Consider the following 24,383-nt stretch of genomic DNA (forward strand, 5'->3'; position numbering starts at 1 on the left):
AGTTGTGTGTTCAGATACTGCCCACTGCAAGCATGACTGAATATGCATGTGTCATATATGTATATGCTCTGGGTACATCCACATACGTGCACACGGGTATCCAGGTGTGTGCACATCGACTGGCCTGCGCGCCGCACGGGGAGTTACCACTAAGTGCCTGTATGTGTCCCGGGTGAACAGTAATGTACACTGCATGGTCATCCCGGCGTAGACCTGCCATCTCCAGGTTGTGGCCCAACACTCAGCATTCAGCAGAGGTTCAAATGTTTTTAGCCACTGCCCATAACGGGGGAGGGTGAGGGCACCCTCCAGGTCACAATGAAGATAGTTTGCATCTGGTTTACATGCAGCTCAGGGCCCCGGAGGTGGAGGGGGGAGTCCCCTGGGTCCCAAGGCAAGCTGCCCCTCACAGGCTGTCAGGGCCCAGGGGACAGGGGGTGGAGCCGCCGGCTGCACAGCTCCTTGCCGGGGCAGGAAGCGAGAGTGGGGAGGGGGGAGGCCACAGCCGGTGGAGGCAAGGCGGGTGCAGGGCGTGTGGGGAGGGAGGGAGGTGCCAGCATTCGGAGCCCTGAGGCCCTGCTGGCCCCTGGGCGCAGGCCCAGCTCCGGCCCCCAGGAATGGACCTCGTAGACCCTGACATCTTTAACAGGGACCCCCGGGACCACTATGACCTGCTGCAGCGGCTGGGTGGCGGCACCTATGGGGAAGTTTTCAAGGTGAGGAACCCCCCTCCTTCTCCGACACCCTCAAACCCGTGACCTTGGGGGTGAGCCCCAAGAAGGGATGGGGATGCAACAGGGTCCCAGTTCTCAGCTTGGCTTCAGGGATGCTGAGGAAGACCTCGGGCAAATGGAGCCTGCCTGACTGCCAACTTCCCCTTTACAAGGCTCGAGAGAAGGGGACAGGGGACCTGGTGGCACTGAAGATGGTGAAGATGGAGCCTGGTGAGGAGAGCACCCAGGTCCTCATTCCCCGGCCCCACCTCCTGGGACCCTGGGATCTCCCCCATACTCCATGCCGGCAGTAGCCTTTTCTCTTCTGCCCCTCCTCGCAGACGATGATGTTTCCACCCTTCAGAAGGAAATCCTCATCTTGAAAACTTGTCGGCACGCCAACATCGTGGCCTACCATGGGAGTTATCTCTGGTGATGAGACCTCTCCTGCCCCCCAGCCCAGCCCCCAACTCCCATTCCTGACCAGCACCCCCCTCAACCTAACCTCTAATCCCGGACCTCCATTTTTAACTGAGGCCTCCTAACTTGATCCCCAGCCCAAAGTCCCACTTGTTTGACCAGAGCACCTCCAAACCTCATATCCAATAAATAACTAGCATTTCTCACTAAATTGATCCCTTTGTGGTAACCAAATGTGAAACCAAGTCCCCCTAGAACTGATCATCGTCCTGACTTGCAGGTCCCCCAGTTTCACTTTCTGTTCCTTTAACATGAACCCCTAATTTCCCTGACCCTTGAATATCCCAGATGCCCCAAGAATGATCTCTGCCCCCTAGACCTGGCATCCTGGGCTCCTCTGTCCCCTCTGAACTTCCACAACCTGTGAAGTCTCTGCCCTGTCTCCTAGGTTAGCATGGGACAACAGAGAACGTCATGGTAGGAGCCCAGGGACCTGGGTTTGGTCCAGTTGACCCTAAACATATATTTTCTTCTCTGAGCCTCAACCTCCCCATCTGTAAAATGGGATGATCTCACTCTGGTAGACAATAGAGAGATGACAGCTCTTACATTCAAGTTCTTGTTGAACTAGGATAGGATGGACAGTGAGCCAGAAACTGTCCTATAAATAATGATTTATTACTGCTATTATTATTATTGCTCTTGAACTGTTGTAGGCTGCAGAAACTCTGGATCTGCATGGAATTCTGTGGGGCTGGTTCTCTCCAGGACATCTACCAAGGTGAGTGGCGGGGCGAGGAGATCCAGGCAGCCCTTGGTCCTCCAATCCACCTGTCCTCTCCCTCTACCCTTGAGTCTCCGAGGACTGTCTTTCTGGTCTATATTTCACACAGAGCCCCTCCTGTGGACCAGGCCTGGCCTGGAAGATGCTGGGGAGACTGTGGTACCCAAGCAGGCCCTGAACCCTATATCCTTCAGGACCTGAGAGTCCAGCTCTGTTTTTTCTGCAACGATCCCCACGACTTTCCCTGCCCCGTCTTCCCCCTGTGCCTGCATTTTCTCACCGAGGTCTATTCATGCCTTTGAGTATTTCTGCATTTCTAGCTCATCGTCAGGGCCCATCTGTTCATTTAATGAGTGAATGCATTTCTGATTCACTCAGCCTGCTTGTCACTGTCTTGGAGCACTGGAGGGTGGGGGCGGGGTGGGCCTTGATCAGATTTCTGATATGCACCTCTATGTTTGACCATCTCCCAGTCTCCCAGTCTCCCTCCAGCCCTAGACCTCAAAGGTCAGGAAAGGAAGGACTTCAAGAAGAAGTCCTCAGGGCGGGTGGGGGAAACTGAGGCCCACAGAGAGGAAGTGACTCACCCCTCCAGCCCGTCAGACTGAGTCTCTGACCCCCTCAGTCTGCTGTCTCTCTCTGGTGTATTCTCCTCACCCCTTTGTGTCTTTCTCAATGTGTCTCTTTTCCCAGTTTGGGGTGTCTCTGCCCATGTCTCTCTGTCTCTGCCTCAGCTTGGGTCTGTTCCTGATTCTCTATCTCTTCCCGTCTCTCTCTGCCTTTCCTTGTTCTACAGAGTGACATCACTCAGAGCTGTCCCATGCCTTCCATCTCCCCGCCAAGCGAAGCCCAAGTTTCTCAACACCGCCCCTGAGTCTGACCCCCGCTGACAATCCCAGGCTGGCGCCCTCACCCCTGCTCCACCCACACCTCTGCTTTCCAGCCTCACAGGGGGCACTCCCCTGCTTCTGGGCCTTTGCACTTGCCTTTCCCTTTCCGAGTGGGACTGCTCCCCATCTCCACCCCCGCCGCCTTCTCGGGGTCGCCTTCACTGATCAACCTGTATAAAATGTCATACTCCTTCCCACACATATTTCCCACACATATTTCCTGTTATCTTTTCTTGCTTAATTTTTCTTCTCACTGTTTATTGTCGTCTCGTGTATCATGTATCTTACCTGTTTATCTTGTCTGCCATCCGTCTCCTGTGCTAGAACGTTCTCTCCATGGGGGCAGGGATCTCTGCCTCTTTTGTCCACAGCTGTATCTCTGCTGCCTGCCACAGTGGCTGGCACACAGTAGACATGCAGCGAATAATCACGTTGAATGAATCTCTCTGGTTCCCTGCATCACTGCCTCTCTCTGTTGCTGACTGCCTCTCTGCCTCCTCCTCCCACCTGTCCCATCCCAGTTCTCCCCTCCCTGCGTGGTACCCTCTCAGCTGGTGTGGGTGGTGGCCAGGGGTCTGGCCTGTACCCAACACAGTGCCTGGGTGACCTCTGCAGTGACAGGCTCCCTGTCGGAGCTCCAGATCAGCTACGTCTGCCGGGAAGTGCTCCAGGTAAGGGGATGCTCTCTGGGCTTGGGGTGGGGCAGGGCCCTGTTCCTGCCTCTGGAAGCTCATAGCCCCCACTTCTGCCCTCCTCCCCAGGGACTGGCCTATCTGCACTCACAGAAGAAGATCCACCGGGACATCAAGGTGATCTAGGGGCAGAGAGGTGGCCTTCGTGGGTGGGGGACCCGGGAGACAGGAGTCAGGAGGGTCAGGGTGTCGTGGGGCCAGGGAATGTCAGCAGCGTTGGACTTGGGGGCATCTCTGACAGCCTCTAATCCCTCCCTTTTCCCTAGGGAGCCAACATCCTCATCAACGATGCTGGGGAGGTCAGACTGGGTGAGTGTGGCTGGTGGGAATGGGGAGAGGGGCTGACTGAGGGCCTGAAGGGAGACCAAGGGGACAGGGGACCCCAGGTCACTATGTCTCTCCTTCTGTCTCCAGCTGACTTTGGTATCTCGGCCCAGATCGGGGCAACGCTAGCTCGACGCCTCTCTTTCATTGGGACACCCTACTGGTGAGGGATGCCTGGCTGGCAGCTAGGAGTGGTGTGGGGTGGTGTGGCGTTCACCAGCCCAGATCTCTGGGAATCTCTGTACTTGCTTTTTTGCCCACTTCTACCTTTCTCTGGACCAGACTTCCCTGGTGGCTCAGACGGTAAACAGTCTGTCTGCTCTTTGGGTCTTTTTGGAGCTTTCCATTTACCTAGGTCTCTCTGTGCACCCTCCAGCCATTCCTCCCAGTGTTTATGTTGATTTTTATCCTGGTCTGTCTGTCTTTCCATATCTGTCCATGTTTGTCTCACTCTCTCTCTCTTAGTCTCCATCTTCCAGCCTGTCTCTATCTCTCTGCCTTTATCTCTCTCCATCTTTTTTTTTTTTTAATATTTATTTGATTGTGCTGGGTCTTAGTTACAGCATGTGGGATCTAGTTCCCTGACTAGGGATAGAACCCAGGCCCCCTGCACTGGGAGTGTGGAGTCTTAGCCACTGGTCCACCAGGGAAGTCTTTATTTCTGTCTCTCTCCATCTTTATGTTTCTCTCTGCATCTGGCTCTCTCTACGCCTGCCCCATTCTCCTCTGCCTCCCCTTCCCCTTCTTGGGTCACTCCTTGGTTCTCCGAGGGTCTCTGCCCCTAGGATGGCTCCAGAAGTGGCGGCCGTGGCCCTGAAGGGGGGATACAATGAACTGTGTGACATCTGGTCCCTGGGCATCACAGCTATCGAATTGGCCGAGCTACAGCCACCACTCTTTGACGTGCACCCTCTCAGGTAGGCAGATGTGGCAGGTCCCCCTGGTCCCAGAGACCCCACTCAACTCTGACCCTGAACACCACCTGCCCCCCCCCAGCCTGTTTCTTCACCTCAATACCCGCTAGAGGAGAACCCCCTTACTCTGAGCCCAATCTGAGACCCTCAGGAGCCCCTCAACCCAGAAAGCCTTTACTCCATCCCTCCACACGAGGGGCCTCAATTTAGGGAGCCCCATCTTGAGGCTCCCTCTGAGCCTACTGGTGTCCCCTCAAAGGGGGCACCCCATGCCTTGTGAAACGTACCACTCATTCTCATTCTGTCCCTCCCTTTGCTCCCTGCCGACCTCAGTGCTATTAGGGGCCCCTGGAGCCATGAGGTCTGGCCGCCACTGGAAGTCTAAACCCCATGTTCTGTCCTTACTCTTCCAGGGTTCTCTTCCTCATGACCAAGAGTGGCTACCAGCCGCCCAGGCTAAAGGATAAAGGCAAATGGTAGGAGAGGGGCACGTGGAGGAGGGAGGGCAGGGCCGAGGGTGATGGTCTGATGGGAGGGCCTCTGGTCCCCTCACCCCAGAATTCGCCTTCTTCCTCCCAAGGTCGGCTGCTTTCCACAACTTTGTCAAAGTCACCCTCACTAAGAGCCCCAAGAAGCGACCTGGTGCCACCAAGATGCTCACTGTAAGCCTCCCTCCCCTGAGAACCCTTCCCAAACTCACCCCCGGAATTCCCCAGGGCCTCTACAACGTTGATCGTTTCATCTCACAGAACCCCCATGGCCCTTTCAAAGTCGCTGCTCCTCTGAATTCCCCAGGACCCTCAAGACTCTCCAAACTGTATCCCAGGCCCCTTTTTTGTTTTCTTGGCTGTGCTGGGTCTTCACTGCTGCACGTGGCCTTTCCTCTCTTCACTGCAGGGCGCGGGCTTCTCACCGGGGTGGCTTCTCACTGTGAAGCATGAGCTCTCACGCCCAAGGGCTCACTAGTTGTGGCTCAAGGGCTCCACTGCTCTGCGACCTGTGGGATCTTTCCATACCAGGGATAGAACCTGTGTCCCCTGCATTGGCAGGCAGATTCTCAACCCCTGGACTGGCAGCAAAGTTCCCTACACTGAGTTCTTAAATCTCACAAATTCCTAAGGGCCTCAGGACCCATTCCTGGGTGTGCTCCGGAATTGCAGGGGAACTCCAGTCCCCTCTGAGACACTTCTAGAGTTCTCCAAAATACCTCACATTCTTCTAATCCCTTCAGACACCTCAGAATCCCCCAGGTTGCAGCTCCCCAGAATTCCGTGCCTTCTTCCTCTGTTGGCAACTTGCCCCCAAGTTTCCTCTTAGACTAGTTCTCCAGCCCCATCCCAACCCCCTCCTTCTAATCCCGCCCCCTATCTGCTGACACTCTCTTCCCCTCCCCCAGCATCAACTGGTGTCCCAGCCCGGGCTCAACAGGGGCCTGATCCTAGATCTTCTGGACAAACTGAGGAACCCTGGGAAGGGGGCCCCTGTGGGCGAGATTGAAGATGAAGACCCTGAAGTGAGGGACCAGCTCACCTTTTCTCAGCCTGTTTCCCTGCCTGGAGTGCCCCCTTGCTGCCTCTCTTAGAAAAGAGCCAGGGAGGATGGGGTGGTGGCTTGGCACAGGGCTTGGGGGCATACAGGTTATGGGAGGGCCCAGGACTCCGGGCTGGACCCACAGGGTTGGGGGGCTGTTGCTGGAGGACCTCGGGTCTGATGCAGCTGCCGCTCTGCCCAGCTCCCCCCGGCCATCCCTCGGCGGATCCGATCCACCCATCGGGCCAGCTCTCTGGGAATCCCAGACGCGGATTGCTGTCGTGAGTAGAGAATCTTTATGTTTCTGGACACCTGACTCTATAATCCAGGAGATGCCCCCTTATCAGATTGTCCTAGAGACCCTCATCACTTCCAAATAGACTCTCAGAGACCCCCATCACCATCTGACTCTGCAGGAGACCCCAGAGAACCTCACCACCACCTGATCTACAAAATGCCTCTGGAGACCCCCACTTCTCTGTCCTGCAAACACACCTCATGAGGCTTCCCATAACCACCAGGACTCCCAGAGACCTCAGGAATCTTTGCTCCCTGATCCCCAAATGGAACCTAAAAGCAACTACCCTATAACCATTTTGAACCCCCACTTCCCTGATCTCCATTCCTGACCCCTAAATGCTCAGCTGTGTCCGACTCTCTGTGACCCCATGGACTAGCCCGCCAGAATCCATGGGATTCTCCAGGCAAGAATACTGGAGCAGGTTGCCATTTCCTCCTCCAGGGGATCTTCCTGACCCAGGGATCCAACCCACATCCCCTGCGACGGCAGGTGGATTCTTTATCACTGGTACTACCTAGGAAGCCCCCAGATGAGACCCCTGTAAACCAAGAGCCCTTCCCTATGGAGACAGCTGCTCCAGTGCTAAGATCCTAACCCCAGAGTCCACTCCCACTTCTGTTCTTTCTGTTCCCAAATCCTTGTCCCCAGCTCACTGTGTGACCGCCCCATCCCCATCCCCCAGGGCGGCACATGGAATTCAGGAAGCTCAGAGGCATGGAGTCCAGGCCCCCAGCGGACACGGTGAGGTCCTCCCTGACTGCCCAGCCGCCCTCCTCTCCCCCTGGGCCACTGCTGACCCTTTACTATCCCACAGGCTCTCCTACAGCCCCCTGGAGACTTCAAGAGCGGCAGTCCTAGGTCAGGGACCCTCAGGGTGGGAGTGGGGCAGGGATGTGCGTGGGGACCACCCAAGGCTCATGCCTGTTCCTTCTCAGGAGGAACCTATCAGAGTCCGATGATGACTACGACGACGTGGACATGTAAGAGCTCCACAGGCCCCACCCAGCCCTCGCCTTCCTACAACCCATCTTCCTTCCCGCTGATCCCAGCCTCAGCCCTGCTTCGCTTCTACTACTCAGTGCTGATCCTTGACCCCTGACCCCTGACCAGACCCTCAATATCCCCACCTTCCTTCACCTCCAACTCCTGATTCCCCTTTCCTTCCTCTCCAATCCCAGCCAACTCAACCCTGGGTCCCCTGCTACTTTCCAGTCCCCAGTTCCTGCCAGATGTTCCTCTCACCCCCCCAGGCCTCAACTCCTGTCCTAACCTTTAACCCCAGGGCCCCCTCATCTTTCTTCAACTTCTCACCCACCCTCAGACTGAACCTTCCCCCATGTCAGGCCCTCAGACCCAGACCCAACCTCAACCCCAGCAGTTGGCCCAGGCCCCCATCTCCCCTAGCCCTAGGCCTGTGTCAGCCTCAGGGCCCACCTGTCCATTGCACACCTCTCGTCTGTAACAGACCCACGCGCACCAGGTGAGAACCTGACCCCCAGGAGCGCTGTATAGTCTATGTTCTAGGCGGGTGTGAAGTTGCAGAGACTTGATGCACTGGCAGCACTTGATATCTAAGAGTTACTGGTACCATTATCATCAGGGTCATCAGTCCTTTAGCCCTCAGCTCTAGCCCCAGATCGAGTCACCCTCTCACCCTCCTGAGCTCAGACCTCCAGCCCCAACCCTCCCCAGGCCTTGTTGCCCACACCCCCCGCCTGCTGACCCCATCTTTGTGTTCCAGCCCCGCCCCTGCAGAAGACACACCTCCTCCACTGCCCCCCAAGGTAAAGCCCTGGAACAGAGATAGGGGGCAGGGGGCCAGGAGGCCAGAGCCCATAGACACTGGGATACTAAGCTCTCTTGGGCTGGAGTCTGGGACACCAGGTCCTTTGAGATCTGAGAGACTGGGATGACTGGGATCTAGAAATGGCATCCCTGACCCTAGGGGTGGGACTCAGAATATTTAGCCCAATGGATGCTGGTCAGTAGCTGGTCTTTGGAAACCCCGCTGCACCCAACCCTTCCCCTTTAGTTGCTGGAGTATGTTGATTTTGGGGCATGGGTCAGAGGGGAAGGTTGGAGGGGTGGTTAGATATCACAGAGCCATGACCTAATGTCTGTTCTGGCAGAGGTGGTTGGCAAGGTGCCCTTTCTCTGAGTTGATCTAATGTATTCCCCACCCTCCTCCTTTCTTTCCAAAGCCCAAGTTCCGTTCTCCATCAGATGAGGGTCCTGGGGGGACTGGGGATGATGGCCAGCTGAGCCCGGGGGTGCTGGTCCGGTGTGCCAGTGGGCCTCCCCCACGCACCCCCCATCTCGGGCCTCCCCCAGCCACCCGAAGCCCCCACCTCACTGCCCACTCAGGTAACAGGGCAGGCTGGGGTGGGAGGTAGGTGAAGGTGGGGGTTGGGCAGGGATCGGGGGGCTTTGGGGGCTGATTTTCTCCTCTCCATCTCAGAACCCTCACTCTGGAACCCAGCCCCCCGAGAGCCTGACCAGCCCCCACTGTTGCCCCCCAAGAAGGAAAAGATGAAGAGAAAGGTGAGGCCAGTGATGCTGAGGATTGATATCTCTGGATGCAGCTGGGGATGCCTGGTGGGAGTGGGGGATGGGGCAGGGAAGACTAATAATAATGACAGGTGGCATTTGTTAAGCAGAGCCTCTGTGCAAGGCCCTGATCTCGTGTCTTTACGTGGTGTGTACCTGCACAGATAGAGATAGATACTGCAGTTGTTGAGTCACTAAGTCGGGTCTGACTCTTTGCGACCCCGTGGACTACAGCGTGCCAGACTGCCTTGTCCTTCGCTCTCTGCTGGAGTTTGCTCAAACGCATATCCAGTGAGTCAGGGATGCCAGCCTGCAGATTCTGCAGAGATACATATTATCTGCCATTTCAAAATGGGGAAACTGAGGCACAGAGGGGTTAAACAGTTTCCAAGGTCATAAACCTTTGAGCAGGCAGAGGCGGGATTTGAACCTTGCCACTTTTGCTTCTGAGTCTTAACCACTGTGCCTTCCTGTGCCCTCCTCCCTTTTGCTGGATCGGCTGCTGCTCCACCCACTATGGCCCACCCAGGGCTGTGCCCTTCTCGTCAAGTTGTTCAATGGCTGCCCCCTCCGGATCCACAGCACGGCAGCCTGGATGCACCCCTCCACCAAGGGTGAGTACTCAGGAGGGCCACGGAGAATGTGGCGGGGTTGGGGAGGACCCTTAGTGGAAGGCAGAAAGTCAGGGAGAGGGGAAGGGAAGGGTCTTAATACAGTAGGGAGTGGCAGAGTGGAGGCAGGGGCAGAGCCAGGAGTTACAGCTGGGGTTTAGGGATCAAAGCTGGGTAGACTGAAGCTGAGTTTGAGAGTGAAGATTAGGGAAATTAGTTTGGAGGTCAAGAGTATCAGATATGGAATTTCCCTGAGGGTCTAGTGGTTAAGACTCTGTGCTTCCACTGCAGGGGAGCACAGGTTTGGTCCCTGGCTGGGGAACTAAGATCCCACATGCTACACAGTGTGGCCACAAAAGAATAGATAAATAAAATAGGAATTTTAAAAAGGAGTGTCAGATAAACCAGAAAGGTCAGAGTTCAGTGTATAAGATTTGGGACAGTTTAACCTCAGTTGCCCCAGAGAAGGAAATGGCAACCCACTGCAAGTATGCTTGCCTGGAAAATCTCATGGTCAGAGGAGCCTGGTGAGCTACAGTCCATGAGGTCTCAAAGAGTCAGACATGACTGAGCATGTGCACACACACACACACACACACACACACACACACACATACACACAGTCTCAGTTGGAGGTTAATGGTAGAGAGACTGGAATCAGCAATTTGGGGTCAGGAGTTTTAGGGATTACAAAGTAGCAGAAAGGGACAGAGTTTAGGGATCAAAGATGTGGAGACAAAGTCAGTGGGGGGTAAATGTTAAGAAAACAGTATTAGAGTTTGTGGGGTCACACTGGACAGAAAAAGCCATATGTAAGGGTATTTGAATTTGAGCATCAGTGTTGAGATAAGATTAGCATTCAGGGACCAGAACTGGGGAGAAAGACAGATAGAATTGAGAGGGCTACTGGGGAAGACATGTCTGACGTCGGGGTCAGAATTGAGGGGACAGATGGTCAGGGTTTGCAGGTCAGAGTTGGGAGAACTACCAGGACAGGGGAAGCCAGAGGCTGGTGAGAATGAGACCAGCTCAAGGGAACTGGTCAGGGTTTGAGTTCAGATTTGTGAAAACAAAGGCTGGAAATGTCAGTGTGAGGGGAGAGTAGAGAACTGAAGGGAATGAGCATCAGTGTTTGGGGTCATATGGGGTCTGGGGGGCCCCGTGTGATGGAGTAGGTCCTAGCATCATCCTGTCTGCCCCCCTAGACCAGCACCTGCTCCTGGGGGCCGAGGAAGGCATTTTTATCCTGAATCGAAATGACCAGGAGGCTACGCTGGAGATGGTGAGGGGCAGTCCCTGGGGTGGGTCAAGGGGGGCCAAGGGTGGGGGCTGGAGTTGGGCTTGCTGGGGTCTTACAGGAGCCATCTCCCCCTTGCCTTGCAGCTTTTTTCTGGCCGGACTACCTGGGTGTACTCCATCAACAATGTCCTCATGTCTCTCTCAGGTCTGGCTGTGGCTTGGGTGGGAGGGGTAGGGGTCAGAATTTAAGGGGTCAAAGGTAAGGAGGTTGGGAAATAGATGGGCACAGAGAAAACAATTAGGCTCCCCCTTTGCAGAGCCTACAGTTCAAATTCCAGCCACCTTTTCACTGTGGGACTTGGGGCAAGACACTTCTTCCTAAGCCTCTGTTTCCCCATCTTTAAAATGGGGCTCACAATAGTGCCCACCTCTCAAGTCAGTTTTGACGTAATTTCCACAAGAAGTCAGTCTTTACCTTTCTTTGATGTTGGCAAGATGACAATACTTGTTCCATGCTTTACTAAAATGGAGTGAGCAGGTTGTGGATTAAAATTTTGTGTCATTGTTCTATAAACACTTTGTGTAAAAGAATTTCTAAAAAAAAAATAAAAATAAAAAAAAAAAAAGAATTTCTAATTTATGAGGGGACCCCAAGCCAAATAGAATGAGTGAGCTCATTCATATCACATCTGTGATGACAAACTTTTGCAGAATTTCTAGATGTTCCTTCTTAAACTTTGTAACATGTGTAACTTCATCTGATTGTTAAGTGTTTGTCATTTCTCATGTGGCCACAAGTACTATGAGGGTAGGGAACATATTTATTTTACTTACCATTGTTCACCAGAGCCAAGTACAGTGCCTGGCCTATAGTGGACATTTAAAATATGTTACACTGTGACTTCCTGGTGGTCCAGTGTTTAAGACTCCACACTTACACAGTAGTGGGCATGGGTTCAATCCCTGGTCAGGGAACCAAGATCCCACATGTCATGGGGCACAGGCAAAAAAAATTTTTTTAAACATGTTGCATGAAAAAATGAATAAACAAAGGTGCTTGAGTCTTGAAGACTTGGGCATTTAAAAGGGATGGGGCCGAGTGATGGGCTGAGGGAAGGGTGGGAGTGTGCAGTAGCCTGTAACTGCCTGCTTTCCCTATGTACACACACTGCAGGAAAGACCCCCTACCTGTATTCTCATAGCATCCTGGGCCTGCTGGAACGGAAAGAGGGCAGAGCAGGAAGCCCCATCGCTCACATTAGCCCCCACCGGCTACTAGCAAGGTACCAGCCCCTAGTGGAACCACTGACTCCTCTAATGCCCCATTCCTGTCGTCCCTCGCCCCCATTCATGCCTACCTTCTGCCGCAGGAAGAACATTGTCTCCACTAAGATCCCGGACACCAAAGGCTGCCGGGCGTGCTGTGTGGGTGAGAACCCTAGGGGTGGGCAGACAGGGGGCAGGACCAAGGGTGGGACTTGGACTCCCTCTCCACAGGAGAGGGTTGCAGAGTTAAGGCAGGGTGAGTAGAGCCTGGGGAGAGGTGTGTGGCCTTTGGGGGCGAGGGGTCGGGGGAGAGACCATTCACCGCTCCTTACCCGCCTCCACAGCGGAGGGCACCAGCTCCGGAGGCCCGTTCCTGTGTGGGGCTTTGGAGACATCCGTGGTCCTGCTTCAGTGGTACCAGCCCATGAACAAGTTCCTGCTGGTCCGGGTAGGGAGCCTGGAGACGCTAGGGGCTTTGTCAGTTTGGGTGGCTGGGCCCGTCCACTCTACGCTTCTGCAGCGAGCTCCGCGAACCTGGGCTTCCACCCAAGGCCTCCCCAAAATCTCCCCAAGGCTCCGCCCACCTGGAGGCTCCTCCCTTGAAGTGTTTCTGATCCTTAAGCTCCGGCCCTCACGCCACCCGTCACTTTCTAAGCCTTCTGAGGCCTCACCTCCTTGAAGTTTCTAGATGGTGCTTCCCAAAACTGAGGGCTCGAGAAACACTTGGCGGGGAGGGGAAATACATCGGAAGCCCCAAGCCCACTGTCCGCCAAGACCCCGCCCCTCAGGCCCCGCCCCCTCCTCCTCTGAACCCGCCCCTCCCTGCGCGGCCCGCAGCAGGTGCTGTTCCCGCTTCCTACGCCTCTACCGGTGTTTGCACTGCTGACCGGGCCAGGCTCCGAGCTGCCCTCAGTGTGCATCGGCGTGAGCCCCGGAAGGCCGGCGAAGTCGGTGCTCTTCCACACCGTGCGCTTCGGCGCGCTCTCCTGCTGGCTGGGCGAGATGAGCACGGGTGAGTCGGGTAGGCTCTGGGACGGGTGAGGCTTATCAGTTGGGTTGGGTTGGGTCTGAGTGACTGGGCGGTGCTTAGCCTGAGGCGTAATTGGGAAAGGGGATGAACCGACGGGGCGGGAGAACATTGGGTATATATAATTAATGAGATTGATGATGGGGAGCGGGGAATTCTGTGATGGGCGGGGGTTAGCCCGATTGCTTGGGAATGGAGGGGGCGCCTAGCGGAGGAAGGCATAATGCGGTGAAATTGGCCCCTGAACCCGGATCTCTCAAGCAGAGCACAAGGGACCAGTACAGGTGACTCAGGTCGAGGAAGACAAGGTGATGGTGTTGATGGACGGTAAGAACCTCCCTCCCTCCCTTGCCTCCACTGTTCCTAGATACCGACCCCCAGACCCCGCACCTCTCAGAGATTCTGAGCCCCTCCAGTCCTTACTCGTCCTGCTTTGCTTCTTACACTGAACGTATTGTCCGGTACCTTGATAACCTTCTCAAGCCCGCTTACGGCTCTTACAGTCCCTTCTCTACCTCCTTCTAGGGTCCCTGAAGCTGGTGACCCCAGAGGGGGCCCCGGCCCGGGGGCTTCGAACTCCAGAGATCCCCATGACTGAAGCAGTGGAGGCCGTGGGTATGTGCCGGCATGATAATTCCGGGTTCTGGGGTCCAAGTTGGAGACTTAAGTGGAGCCCAAGGGTAACAGGCACTGCTTTCCTCCCAGCTATGGTCGGGGGTCGGCTCCAGGCCTTCTGGAAGCATGGAGTGCAGGTTTGGGCTCTAGGCTCCGATCAGGTAAGCTCCTTCCTCCTAGCACCCGCAAGCCCCTACCACGTCAGTCCTCTCACTCATCAGATCCATTGGGAGAACAAACTCACTCAGGGTGTAAAGTCCCTGGAGGTGACACTTCCTCTAGGCTCAGTTCAGACAGGTCGCCTTCTCTGCTCCAGTGTCTCTTGGGACCAGAGCTCAACCAGGGTCACTGTATGACTTTGCTTCTTTCTGAGCCTCCCTCAGACTCCCAGCTGTAAAATGGGGTCACAAATAGAGACAAGTGGGTTAAGAGCATGGACCAGACTGCCTGGGTTGGAATCCAGCTGAATGATTTTAGGCAAATGGCTTAATCTTTCTGTGCCTCACTTTTCTCATCTGGAAAATGGAGTGAAATGATGCTTAATTCACAGAACACCATGTGTCAGGCTCTGCCCTTACACTTTTGTATTTTCCTTAATCTTCGGGATCGCCTGTCAGGTAGGTATTATGATTTCAAAGGTAGTGGTTGAGGTGCAGAGAGGTTAAGTAACTTGCCTGAGGTCACACAGTTGATGAGTGGTGTTAGCAGCAATGATTATTTCTGGACCTGAGGAGTTCAGAGACCTTGCCCCTTACTCTCTTTAAGGGAGAGGGGAGGAGTCTTCTAGACACTGATACAGCACCTTTTCCCCCAGCTGCTGCAGGAGCTCAGAGACCCCACCCTCACCTTCCGTCTGCTTGGCTCCCCCAGGTATGAACTTGGGGAAGAGGACAGAGGACCAGGGAGGGGGGTGCTTTGGATGTAAAGAGGGTATCTTGAGGTGTCCCCAGCCATCTGTATCTTTGGCCTGAACATCCTCTCACTTGGTCTCCCTGCTTCTATCTCTGTCCCCTATAGTCTATTCCCCATAGAGCAGCCAAGGTGGAATTTTCTTTTGTTAAAAAATTTTTTAAATTAATTAGTTTATTTTTGGCTGTGCTTTGGCTGTGTTGCGGCTCCCAGGCTCTAGGGCACACGCTCAATAGTTGTGGTGCGCGGGCTTAGTTGCCCCATGGCACATGGGATCTTCCCAGATCGGGGATTGGATCCATGTCTCCCGCATTGGCAGGCAGATTCTTCACCACCGAGCCACCAGGGAAGCCCGAAGGTGCAATTTTCATTCTTTTTTAACTTTTTATTGATATGTTGATATAAATTTAGACTCAGAGAAGTTGCAAAAATAAATTTAAGAATTCTGTATCCCCTTCACCCAGATTCCCTGTATATTATTTTTAACCACACTTGCTTTATTCTTGCCTTGCATATATGTGTAATTTTTTCTATTGGCACATGAATTGCAAGCATGATGCCAGTTTACCCCAAAATACTTCAGTGTATGTTTCCTAAATCAAGGCAAGGACATACTCTTACAAACCACAATACAGCTGTCAAAATCAAGAAAAGAGCACCGAGATAGCACTATCTTCTAATTTCACACACCCACTCAAGTCTCACCAGTTGTTCCAATGATGCTCTTTGTAACCAAAAAATAGTACTTTTTTTTTGGTCCATGATATCATCTAGGATTATAGGCTGCATTTTGGGGTCATGTTTCTTTAGTCTTGTGCCTGGAACGTTCTTCAGACTTCCTGTGCTTTTCATGACCTTGACACTTTTGAAAAGTACAGGAAATTTGTTTTTCAGAATGTCCCTTAGTTGGGTTTGAGGTTTCCAGGTTACACGTTTGGGGCAGGAATACCACAGAAGTGATGGGGTGTCCTTCTCACTGCATCGGATCAGGAAGTGTGTGTCAGTTTGTCCCGCTACTGGTGAGGTTATCTTTGGTCGGTCACTTGGTTAAAATGGAATGAGCCAGCTTTCTTGACTATAATGCTACTCTTCTTTTCTCTGTATAAATAAGTATTCTTTGGGGCAATTTCTTGAGACAATGTAAAATTATTGTTTCACCTAATTTTACCATGACTTGATGATTTTTGCCTGGTCTATTATATGGTGAGTTTCCTATTTCTATCATTCCTTCTACATTTATAAGTCGGCATTCTACTGTAGGAAAGAGCTGTCCCTTCTCCACCATGTATATATATTTGTATATATGTGTGTGTATATGACTGTGTGTTTGTGTGTATTTTAGCATAGTCTCAAGGATTTTTAGTTTATTCTTTTTAAAAAAATGATCCTCCACTTTATTTTTTCTTTAAAGATTTACTTACTCGTTTATTTTTGGCTGTGGTGGATCTTCGTTGTTACACACAGACTTTTCTCTGGTTGCCGAGAGGCCCCTCTTCTTCATTGCAGTGTGTAGGCTTGTCATTGTCGTGGCTTCTCTTGTTGTGGACCACAGACTCTAGGCACGCAGGCTCAGTAGCTATGGCTCATGGGCTTAGCTGCTCTGTGGGAAGTGGGATTTTCCTGGGCCAGGGATCAAACTGGTGTTTCGTGAATTGCAAAGCAGATTCTTAACTGCTGGACCACCAGGGAAGCTGATTTTCATTTTATTCTATGGGTTATAATCTATTACTATCATTATCTGTTCTGAGGCACAAATACTCAGAGATTTAGCCAGTGAGAGCTTCTTCAAGGATCTCTCTGACCTTTTAATATGTCAGAGGTGTCCTTTAAAATCCAGATCTGATTGTGTCACTCTCCACCTGGTTAAAAGCTTCCTGTGGCCTCAAGATAAATACCCAATCCTGGTCACAGCCTACAAACCATGACTTGTGCAGTCCAGCCCTCTCCCGTGGAAGTCCTTTGCCGAGGCTGTTCTCTCTGCCCAGAACACTCTTCCCTGCCCTGCCCTTTCACCAAGTTCCCTCCTGAACTTCTTTCAGGCTCTACCATCCATTCTTTAGGGACACCTTGGCTGGCCCCTTGAGCTGGGTTTCCCTGCTATGTGCCTCCTGCTTCTTTGTACTCATCTAATTCACTGATTCATGTTGGTCTCCTGAGGGCGAGGGCCGTGTCTGCTCATCCACTGCTCTAGCCCAGCACTATGCTGGCACAAACTCTATCGACTTCTCTGCAAATGAGTGAATGAATTGACTTCTCTTTTCCTTCCCCAGGCCTGTGGTGGTGGAGACGCGCCCAGCAGATGATCCCACTGCCCCCAGCAACCTCTACATCCAGGAATGAGTCCCTGAGGGGGTGTTAGGAACCAGTCTCTACATCTCCCTCCCCGGTGGACACACACTCCTGATCCTGGCATGCCCCTGTCTCCCAATAAACATGACTTCAGTCTCTGCTTTCATCTTGGTTTGGGGGTCGGGGGAAGGAGAGGAGAGCAGAATTCCTGGATGCCACCCCCCCCGCCCCCCAAAAGTCAACAATCCAACACAATGATGTCAGGGGTGTAGCACAGACTTTATTCGTCAGTACATGGTCACCCCTCCCCCAGCTGCCTTGGGGGGAGGGGTTTGAGGGCTATGGTGTTTGCTGTGAGAATAAGGCACTTGAGGTGGGGGGTGAAGGGCCAGCTAGGGGTGTCTCAGCTAAGCTGGTCCTCATACTGCTTGCGGAAACAATCGCCAGCCGGGAAGAAATCCCAACATCTCTCTTGGTACATCTTCCAGACGTAAGACTCCTAGGGGTGGGGGATGGGGAAGAGTTAGTTGGTCACATCTTCAAATGCTTCATATTGACATGAGCTTTTCACTGCCACCTGCTGACTGACCTTATATTAAAATTCACCATGTCCCTGCCCATTGTCCTTCCAATAACACATGCTTACCTGGCCCGTGTGTTCTGTCTCGTCCTTGTTTATCAGATACATCAGGAAAAACCTGGGGATGGGGAAGCAGCAGTAGACAGGTCACGATTTCCCTTACTTCCTCCTGATTAGCTGGCTGGGAATCCACCCACTTGGACACCGTACCGCTGTTGGTGGCCACGCCCCACCCTCCTGATTGGCCAGCGGGCCCACACTCACATGTAATTGGCCAGGTTGTGTTCCTCCAGTGTGTGAGTCTCGAACCCATGCGGTGTTGTATCAAAGTAATCGCTGCCGATACCGCAGATGAAGCACTTGGTCTGTGCGTGGCAGGAGACATCAGAATCAAGGTCCGTTCAACCCCCCAGGGTCCTGGAATCCCTCAGAGTGGCCCCCCAGACATGACCTACCTCCATATCTTCCTTCACTTGCTCTTGTTGGTCTCGGAGCTCACCAAAAGCATCAATGATCAGACCTGGGGGCAGGGGGGAGTTGCAGGGCGCGCGTCAGTGTTTAACTTCTCACTTCCAGCTATCTGCCCTTGAGTCTTGCACCCAATCTCCCTAATCTCACCCCACTTACTAAAAATAATAACACCTAGTGTTTACTGAGCACTTCCCATGAGCCAGATACTTACCACCTATGAATTAACTTTATTTTCACAGCAACTCTATGTGGCTAGTATAATCAATATCCTCATCTTATAGATAAAGAAGCTGAAGCTCAGAGAGGTCACTTGACCAAAGTCTCACAGTAGGGGGAGGTAGACCCAGGATATGAATCCAGGCTGACCAGATCCTGGATTTGTACACTAAGGAGCTAGCCTGCCTCTGGACACAGCCCCCACTCCCAAGACCCTGATGAGCACTGACCCTGGATGATGGCCAAGAGGATGACGATGACGAAGAAAAAGAAGGTGATGTCGAAGACCACTCGGTACAGCTCGTATTCATCGCCTGCTGGGTCCTCTATCTCGTCCCCAATGCCCCCACCAGCTCGGACACCCACGTACATGTGGAAGAGGTAACACTGCCGGAGCAGGGTGAGAAGCACATGAGTCGCACGTTCAGGCTTCGGCACTCGCTGAAACCTACCGGGCCCCGGGCTGGCTGGGGCAGGGCACACACAACACTGACTGAGACAGCCCTGAACGCTGCTCCTACAGGGCTCACAAGCTTGGCATCAGATAGTGACGGCCCAGAAATGATCAGGGTTGTGATAGGGACGGCCCAGGGCCGGGAAAGCACAGCGTAGCCATGGGCAAGATGGGGGAAGCACAGGAAACGGTGAAGTTTTGAAAGCCTGACCCCGCCTGGGTGATAGGGTAAGGCTTCCTAGAAGAGAGGACATGTGTGAACTGGAAACGTGAAGAAAATGTTAGGTGGGAGAGAGAGTACCAGGCAGAGAAAACCACATGTGTTTCGTCACCCCTGGGGAGGAAAGAATACATCTTGCTCCTGTGAGGAACTGAAAAGAGGTTCACTGAGGCTGGAAATAGAGTTCCTGTGAGCAAGAGTGAGGAGAGAAATGAGGGCCAGCTAATGGTCATGGAGAGCTTCCTGTAAGAGGCAGAATTTAAGTTGAAGATGAGGCATCAAGTGAATAGGCGTGTGTACGTAGGGCCAGGGAGAGGGCGGGTAGAGAAAAGGTCAGATGCAAAGGGCTTGGGCTGGGAGGAAACACATGATTTTAGGGGAACTGAGGGAGGACCAGGCAGCCGGAGAGCAAAAGGCAAGGACTGTGGTTAGACTCAGGCCAGGCTAGTTTTCCTCTGGCTTTGTACACGATGGTGAAGGCACTGGGGAGCCATAAGAAGGTTCTGAGCAGAGGGAAGGACATGGTCTGCCTGAGACTTGGGAAAGAACTTACACTGTTTTTTTTTTCTCTGTCTCTAGGAAGTGAGAGAACCCAGTTGCCTTGGGTAACAGCTAAGACCAGTGACTGGTGGGAACAAGGCTGAGTAACAAGACCAAGTCTGGTGGGGCCTCAAATACCAGATTGAGTAACCAGATGGGTCCTGTGAGCATAGTGCCAGATTCTGAGATAAAGCACTGGAGTGATTCTTTCAACTGTGACCCACACCTATAGTAAGTTAAACTCAATTTGGGTGATGACCACAATTTATTAGAATAGAAGAGAAAATAGAAACATGATGCATGGCATAAAACTTTTCCTGATAGAGAATGATGATAGTAGCTCACGTCTATGGAATCCTTAATACCTGTCAAGCACTGTTCTAAACTTTTAAGTCTTTGATGGTCAGGGAGCATTGTGTGCGCTCAGTCATGTCCAACTCTTTGCAACCCCAAGGACTGTAGCCACCAGGCTTCTCTGCCCATGGGATTTCCCAGGCAAGAACACTGGAGTGGGTTGCCGTTTCCTTCTCCTGGGGATCTTCCCAGCCCAGGGATCACACCCGTCTCTCCTGCATTGGCAGGTGGGTTCTTTACCGCTGAGCTACCAGGGAGCATCACTGAGTCCTAAAAGCAACCCTGGGATGTAGGCTCTATTATTATAAAACCATTTCACAGGTGAGGACACCAGAGTGTGGGGAGGTTGAGCTGTCAACCCCAAATCACATGGCTTGTAAGTCAGGCACTGTGCTTGAGCACCTTTCCAATGATAATACCTTGAAAAGCTCAAATATTACAACAGTGGCTACCATTCACTGAGGCAGTGTTCCAAGTAAAAGGGTCAGATCACTTAACCCTGGAAATAAGTCTGCAAGGTAGGTTCTATTACTTTTTTTTTTTTAATATATAATTTGGCTGCACTCTCTGGCATGTGGGATCTTAGCTCCCTGACCAGGAATTGAACCCACGCCCCCTACCTTGGAAGGGGGAGTCAACCACTGGACAGCCCAGGAAGTCCCAAGGTAGGTCCTACTACTAACCCCCTTTACAGATGGGAAAACTAAGGGTCAGGGATGGCTGGTAACATGTCCAAGAGCGAAGGGTAGGGGGGGCTCACTGTCATCATGTCGTCACACTTCATGTCAGGTTCGTCCTCATCCTCGCTCTTGTTGTAGAACTTGCGGAAGAAGTTGAAGGCCACCACGGTGTACAGGTAGACCACCACCGCCAGGAGGCCCACCGTCATCACCAGCTGGGGGCAGGCAAGGGGCAGCTCAGCTCCACGCTCGGCTTGCCGCTCCCCCATGCCCACCTTCTCCATCGTTGCCCCACTTCAGCCCAGATGGCCCTCCTGCCGGGGTCTCACGACACACATCCACCCTGGCTCAGTCAGCCCAGTCTTGCCCCTCCTCACCCAACCCTGCGCCCCCCCTCATCCGAGCTGCCCAGCCTTCACCCTTCATAAGGGACAGCTAAGGTGGCCCCTGCCAGGCTCACTCCACTTGGGCAGGTCCCTCCACACCTGCTTCCCATTGTGGGTGACGGAGGAGAGGATGGTGCGCAGAGTCTTGACCCCCATGGCGATGTCCAGGAGGTGGGCGGCAAAGAAGAAGTTGTTGTAGTGCCCGAGGAGGGACATCACCATGTACCAGCCCAGATACAGGAAAGACTGTGGGCACACAAACCCGGGGTCAGCGGGCATGCATGAGGGTCAAGGAGCACTCTGGAGGCCTAGGAACATTCAAGAGCATCGGGCGTGCTCTGGTGGTCAGGGTGCCATCTCTGGCTAGGGATTATTTGAAGGATCAGGAACACTCTAGAACAATGGAGCACTCGGTGTGAGAAGCCATTCTTTGGGAAGTTGGGGAACCATCTGCAGAAGGATGTAGTCTGGGAATTCAGGAGTGTTCTGTGCCTTCCGTGGTGGTCTAGTGGCTAAGAATATGCTTGCCAATGCAGAGGACACGGGTCTGATCCCTAGTCTCGGAAGATTCCACATCTGTGGGGGCAGCTAAGCTTGTCCACCACAACTACTGACCCAGGTGCTGCAAACTACCCTGCAACTAGACAGCAGTACCCCACTCGCCACAACTAGAGAAGGCCTGTGCACAGCAGCAAAGACCCAGTGCAGCCAAATAAATGATTAAATATAAAATAAGATGAATTAAGGAAAACAAAACAAAAAGAGTGTGCTGGAGGGTAAGGAACCTTAGGCAGGTCTGAGGGTGCCCTAGGATCAGATGTGCACAGAGCTCAAGAGTGGGTGCCTGGTCAGGGATACCTGGGGGTGGAGCCCCCAACCCTCCTAGTGCCCTTCACCTGTAGGCCCCTCCCCCACCTATGGGGCCCTCCTCACATTGTCTGTGAAGATGACCCCGAACTTCCAGATCTGGTACTTCACATCGATGGACATAAGCCTGCAGGGCAGAGAAAACAAGGATGGCCAGATGCTGGAGAGTCAGACCACAGCCACCTCCCCCGCCTGCCCCAGGCCTAGGGGTGGGGGTAGTCCTCCCTGGCTCACCACGTCAGCAGCCCCGGCGGTGGTTCAGGCTTGCGCTCGTTGTGGGCTGTGATCTCCAGCGTGGCCAGATCCATGCCCAGCAGCTCGGCGATCCGCTCCCGCCCATAGATGTCCCCGTGCTTGTCCAAGACCTGCACAGGGGAGCAGAGCGGGGAAGGTGGTGGTCTGCTCTGTGGGGGCAGGTCTGGGGACATTCTGAACTTTGTGTGAGAGATTGGGGGTGCATTTTTCTGGGGAGAAGGGCCAGAGCTTTCTTCAGATCCTCAGGGGGAGGGTCCAAAAGTAATAAAGCCCCCCCCCGTTAGCTCATTAGCCAAATTAATTGGGATAATTTATTATAATTAGGCAGGTAGGCAAGGAATCCTATATAACTATATAACCTATATAACCCTATATAATCCTATATAACTGCCCCCTACCCCATCACTGATGAATTTATCTCCTCCTGCTCACCCTCTCACTCACTCTGCTCCAGCCACACTGGCTTCCCCACAGCTCCTCAAATACTCCAGGCACATCCTTGCCCCAGGACCTTTACAGCTGCCATTCTCGATGCCCCCCCAGGACACACTTCCCCCGGATTTTCACCTGCCTCACTCCCTCACCTCCTAATCACCCTGCACGAAAGAGTAATCTCTCTGGGCCAACCCCCACACACTCCCCCCTCCCGGCCCATCTTTTTTCCTCCTACAACACTTATCACCATCTGAACATTATAAATGTGTTCCTCATCTGTCTTTCCAACTTGAGGGTCAAAATGTGTTTACTGCTAGGAACCCTAGTACCGTTCCTTGTAGGTAGGACCGACTAGATACCTAGGAGGTACTCAATAAACTTTTGTTGAGTGAATGAATGATTCTAACAGCCAACACTTGTCTAATGTCTTTTTTGTGTGTGTGCCAGATACTGTTCACGAAGCAGGTCAAACGATCTTTACAACAACCCAGTGGGGTCAGCCCTCTTAGTACCTCACTCAACATGATAGAAATTGAGGCACAGAAAAGGTGACACATGGGAAAGCAGACAAGGGACTTCCCTCATGATCCAGTGGCTAAGAATGTGCCTTCCAATGCGGGGGACATGGGTTCTATCTCGAGTAGAGGAACTCAGTTCCCATAGACTGCAGAGCAGCTGAACCTGGGGGCCGCAACTAGAGAATTCCGAGTACAGCAGTGAGGATCCCAGGTGCCGCAACTAAGACCCAATGCAGTCAAATTAATTAATGAATGAAAAATTAACAAAAAAGAGACAAGCAGGCAATCCAGCACCAGAGTCTATGTGCTGAAGATAAGATGCCTTAGCTCCTCCCTCAAAACTAATATCCATGAAGTATTTAGTCTGTGGCAGGCACTGCTGAGGTTGTCGCATGCATCGTCTCATTACAGGGGAGTGTAGGGGGGTGATTATCATGCCCATTTCCAGACGGGCAAACTGAGGTGCTTCTCAGAGAGGCAAAGCCCCTTGCCCAAGGCTGCAGAGAAAGCAAGTGCTTGACTGGGTTTGGATGGGCTGGTGGCATCAAGGCACCCAGCTGGGGAGGACCTTTGACCTCCCCTTTCACAGCGTCTCACCTTCCGCTTCACAAACTTGTCCCAGTAGTTGCTGGGGAAAGACCTGCCGAGAGAAAGAAGCCACAAGATGTTAGGGGAGAAAGGAACAGGAACCACCAGCCAGACGGCGGGAGTGGGATGGGAGCGGGGGTGGGGGTGGGGTGGGGGTGGTGGTGGAGTGGGGTTGGAATGCCAATGCTTTTCTCACAGGGGATCCCAGACAGTGGGGTCAACCTCTCACTCAGGATCAGGCTCTAAAGACCCCAGGCCAGGTGACGCTTGTCCAAGGTCAACCTTAACATCCTGCCCCACCCCCAGGCCCCCCTGCTGTCATCGGTGGAGCCCAGGTGATAGGGATGTACGAAGACCTGAACTGCACTCAGATGGGAGACGACAGGGAGGCAAGAGTGTGCGATGGGGGTGCGGGGTGTTGGAGCCAGCAGCCTGGCCCGCTCTGGGGTCCAGGGAACAGAGGGCTTTCTCATGCTGTTTTATTTATTTGATGCTTCTGGCCCTTTATTTACCAGGTTCTGTTTTGTTTTTCGTTTTTGTCTCCCGCAGCATGCAGCATCTTAGTTCCCTGACCAGGGATCAAACACGTGCTGCCTGCATTGGAAGCATGGAGTCTTAACCACTGAACTGCCAGGGAAGTCCTGACCTGGTGTTCTTATTCTAGACATGCCTCCCTCTCAGGATGCAGCCTGGCTGTACGAACACGGAAGATAGGACTTCACCTGGGGAGAATGGGATGGGCTGGGAG

The 24,383-nt window shown here is 53.1% G+C and overlaps 2 protein-coding genes across 3 annotated transcripts in view; one reads left to right on the top strand and one right to left on the bottom strand.

Annotated features, from left to right (window-relative positions):
* Positions 1 to 549: 549 nt before the first annotated feature.
* Positions 550 to 17,232, top strand: MAP4K1 (mitogen-activated protein kinase kinase kinase kinase 1). 2 transcript variants are annotated; one of them, XM_040252870.1, is made up of 31 exons: positions 550 to 716; positions 887 to 944; positions 1,055 to 1,145; positions 1,850 to 1,914; positions 3,423 to 3,478; positions 3,569 to 3,616; positions 3,766 to 3,808; positions 3,914 to 3,986; positions 4,609 to 4,740; positions 5,151 to 5,213; positions 5,318 to 5,399; positions 6,134 to 6,250; positions 6,470 to 6,548; positions 7,251 to 7,309; positions 7,383 to 7,426; positions 7,504 to 7,548; positions 8,310 to 8,352; positions 8,770 to 8,932; positions 9,027 to 9,109; positions 9,645 to 9,729; positions 10,932 to 11,008; positions 11,110 to 11,170; positions 12,140 to 12,248; positions 12,336 to 12,394; positions 12,576 to 12,679; positions 13,069 to 13,243; positions 13,520 to 13,585; positions 13,784 to 13,873; positions 13,964 to 14,034; positions 14,688 to 14,743; positions 17,053 to 17,232. In XM_040252870.1, the coding sequence occupies exons 1-31, from the start codon at positions 618 to 620 to the stop codon at positions 17,120 to 17,122; spliced, it is 2,466 nt and encodes an 821-aa protein (XP_040108804.1). In that variant the 5' UTR covers positions 550 to 617; the 3' UTR covers positions 17,123 to 17,232. The 2 variants fall into 2 exon arrangements, with proteins under 2 accessions (XP_040108804.1, XP_040108805.1); XM_040252871.1 differs by having other exon boundaries at positions 13,523 to 13,585.
* A 99-nt stretch (positions 17,233 to 17,331) lies between these two features.
* The window catches only part of RYR1 (ryanodine receptor 1), a 126,387-nt gene continuing 119,335 nt past the window's right edge, over positions 17,332 to 24,383 (bottom strand). Inside the window, exons 98-107 of the mRNA XM_040254107.1 lie at positions 23,645 to 23,687; positions 22,074 to 22,204; positions 21,906 to 21,966; positions 21,072 to 21,218; positions 20,667 to 20,801; positions 18,569 to 18,725; positions 18,107 to 18,171; positions 17,916 to 18,016; positions 17,718 to 17,769; positions 17,332 to 17,570 (exon numbers count right to left, since the gene is read on the bottom strand). Of these exons, the coding sequence (XP_040110041.1) occupies positions 17,475 to 17,570; positions 17,718 to 17,769; positions 17,916 to 18,016; positions 18,107 to 18,171; positions 18,569 to 18,725; positions 20,667 to 20,801; positions 21,072 to 21,218; positions 21,906 to 21,966; positions 22,074 to 22,204; positions 23,645 to 23,687 (988 nt within the window). The 3' untranslated portion in view covers positions 17,332 to 17,474. The remainder of the gene's footprint in view (positions 17,571 to 17,717; positions 17,770 to 17,915; positions 18,017 to 18,106; positions 18,172 to 18,568; positions 18,726 to 20,666; positions 20,802 to 21,071; positions 21,219 to 21,905; positions 21,967 to 22,073; positions 22,205 to 23,644; positions 23,688 to 24,383) is intronic.

The sequence above is a fragment of the Oryx dammah genome, unplaced genomic scaffold, assembly GCF_014754425.2.
Source record: "Oryx dammah isolate SB20612 unplaced genomic scaffold, SCBI_Odam_1.1 HiC_scaffold_13, whole genome shotgun sequence".
NCBI lineage: Eukaryota > Metazoa > Chordata > Mammalia > Artiodactyla > Bovidae > Oryx > Oryx dammah.

Bases quoted from the DNA above. Each gene is read 5' to 3' on its own strand.
- MAP4K1 (XM_040252870.1), top strand. From the start codon at position 618: ATGGACCTCGTAGACCCTGACATCTTTAACAGGGACCCCCGGGACCAC. The intron at 5,400-6,133 runs GTAAGCCTCCCT...CCCCTCCCCCAG, and splicing joins GTGCCACCAAGATGCTCACT to CATCAACTGGTGTCCCAGCC. The intron at 12,249-12,335 runs GTACCAGCCCCT...CTTCTGCCGCAG, and splicing joins CCCCACCGGCTACTAGCAAG to GAAGAACATTGTCTCCACTA.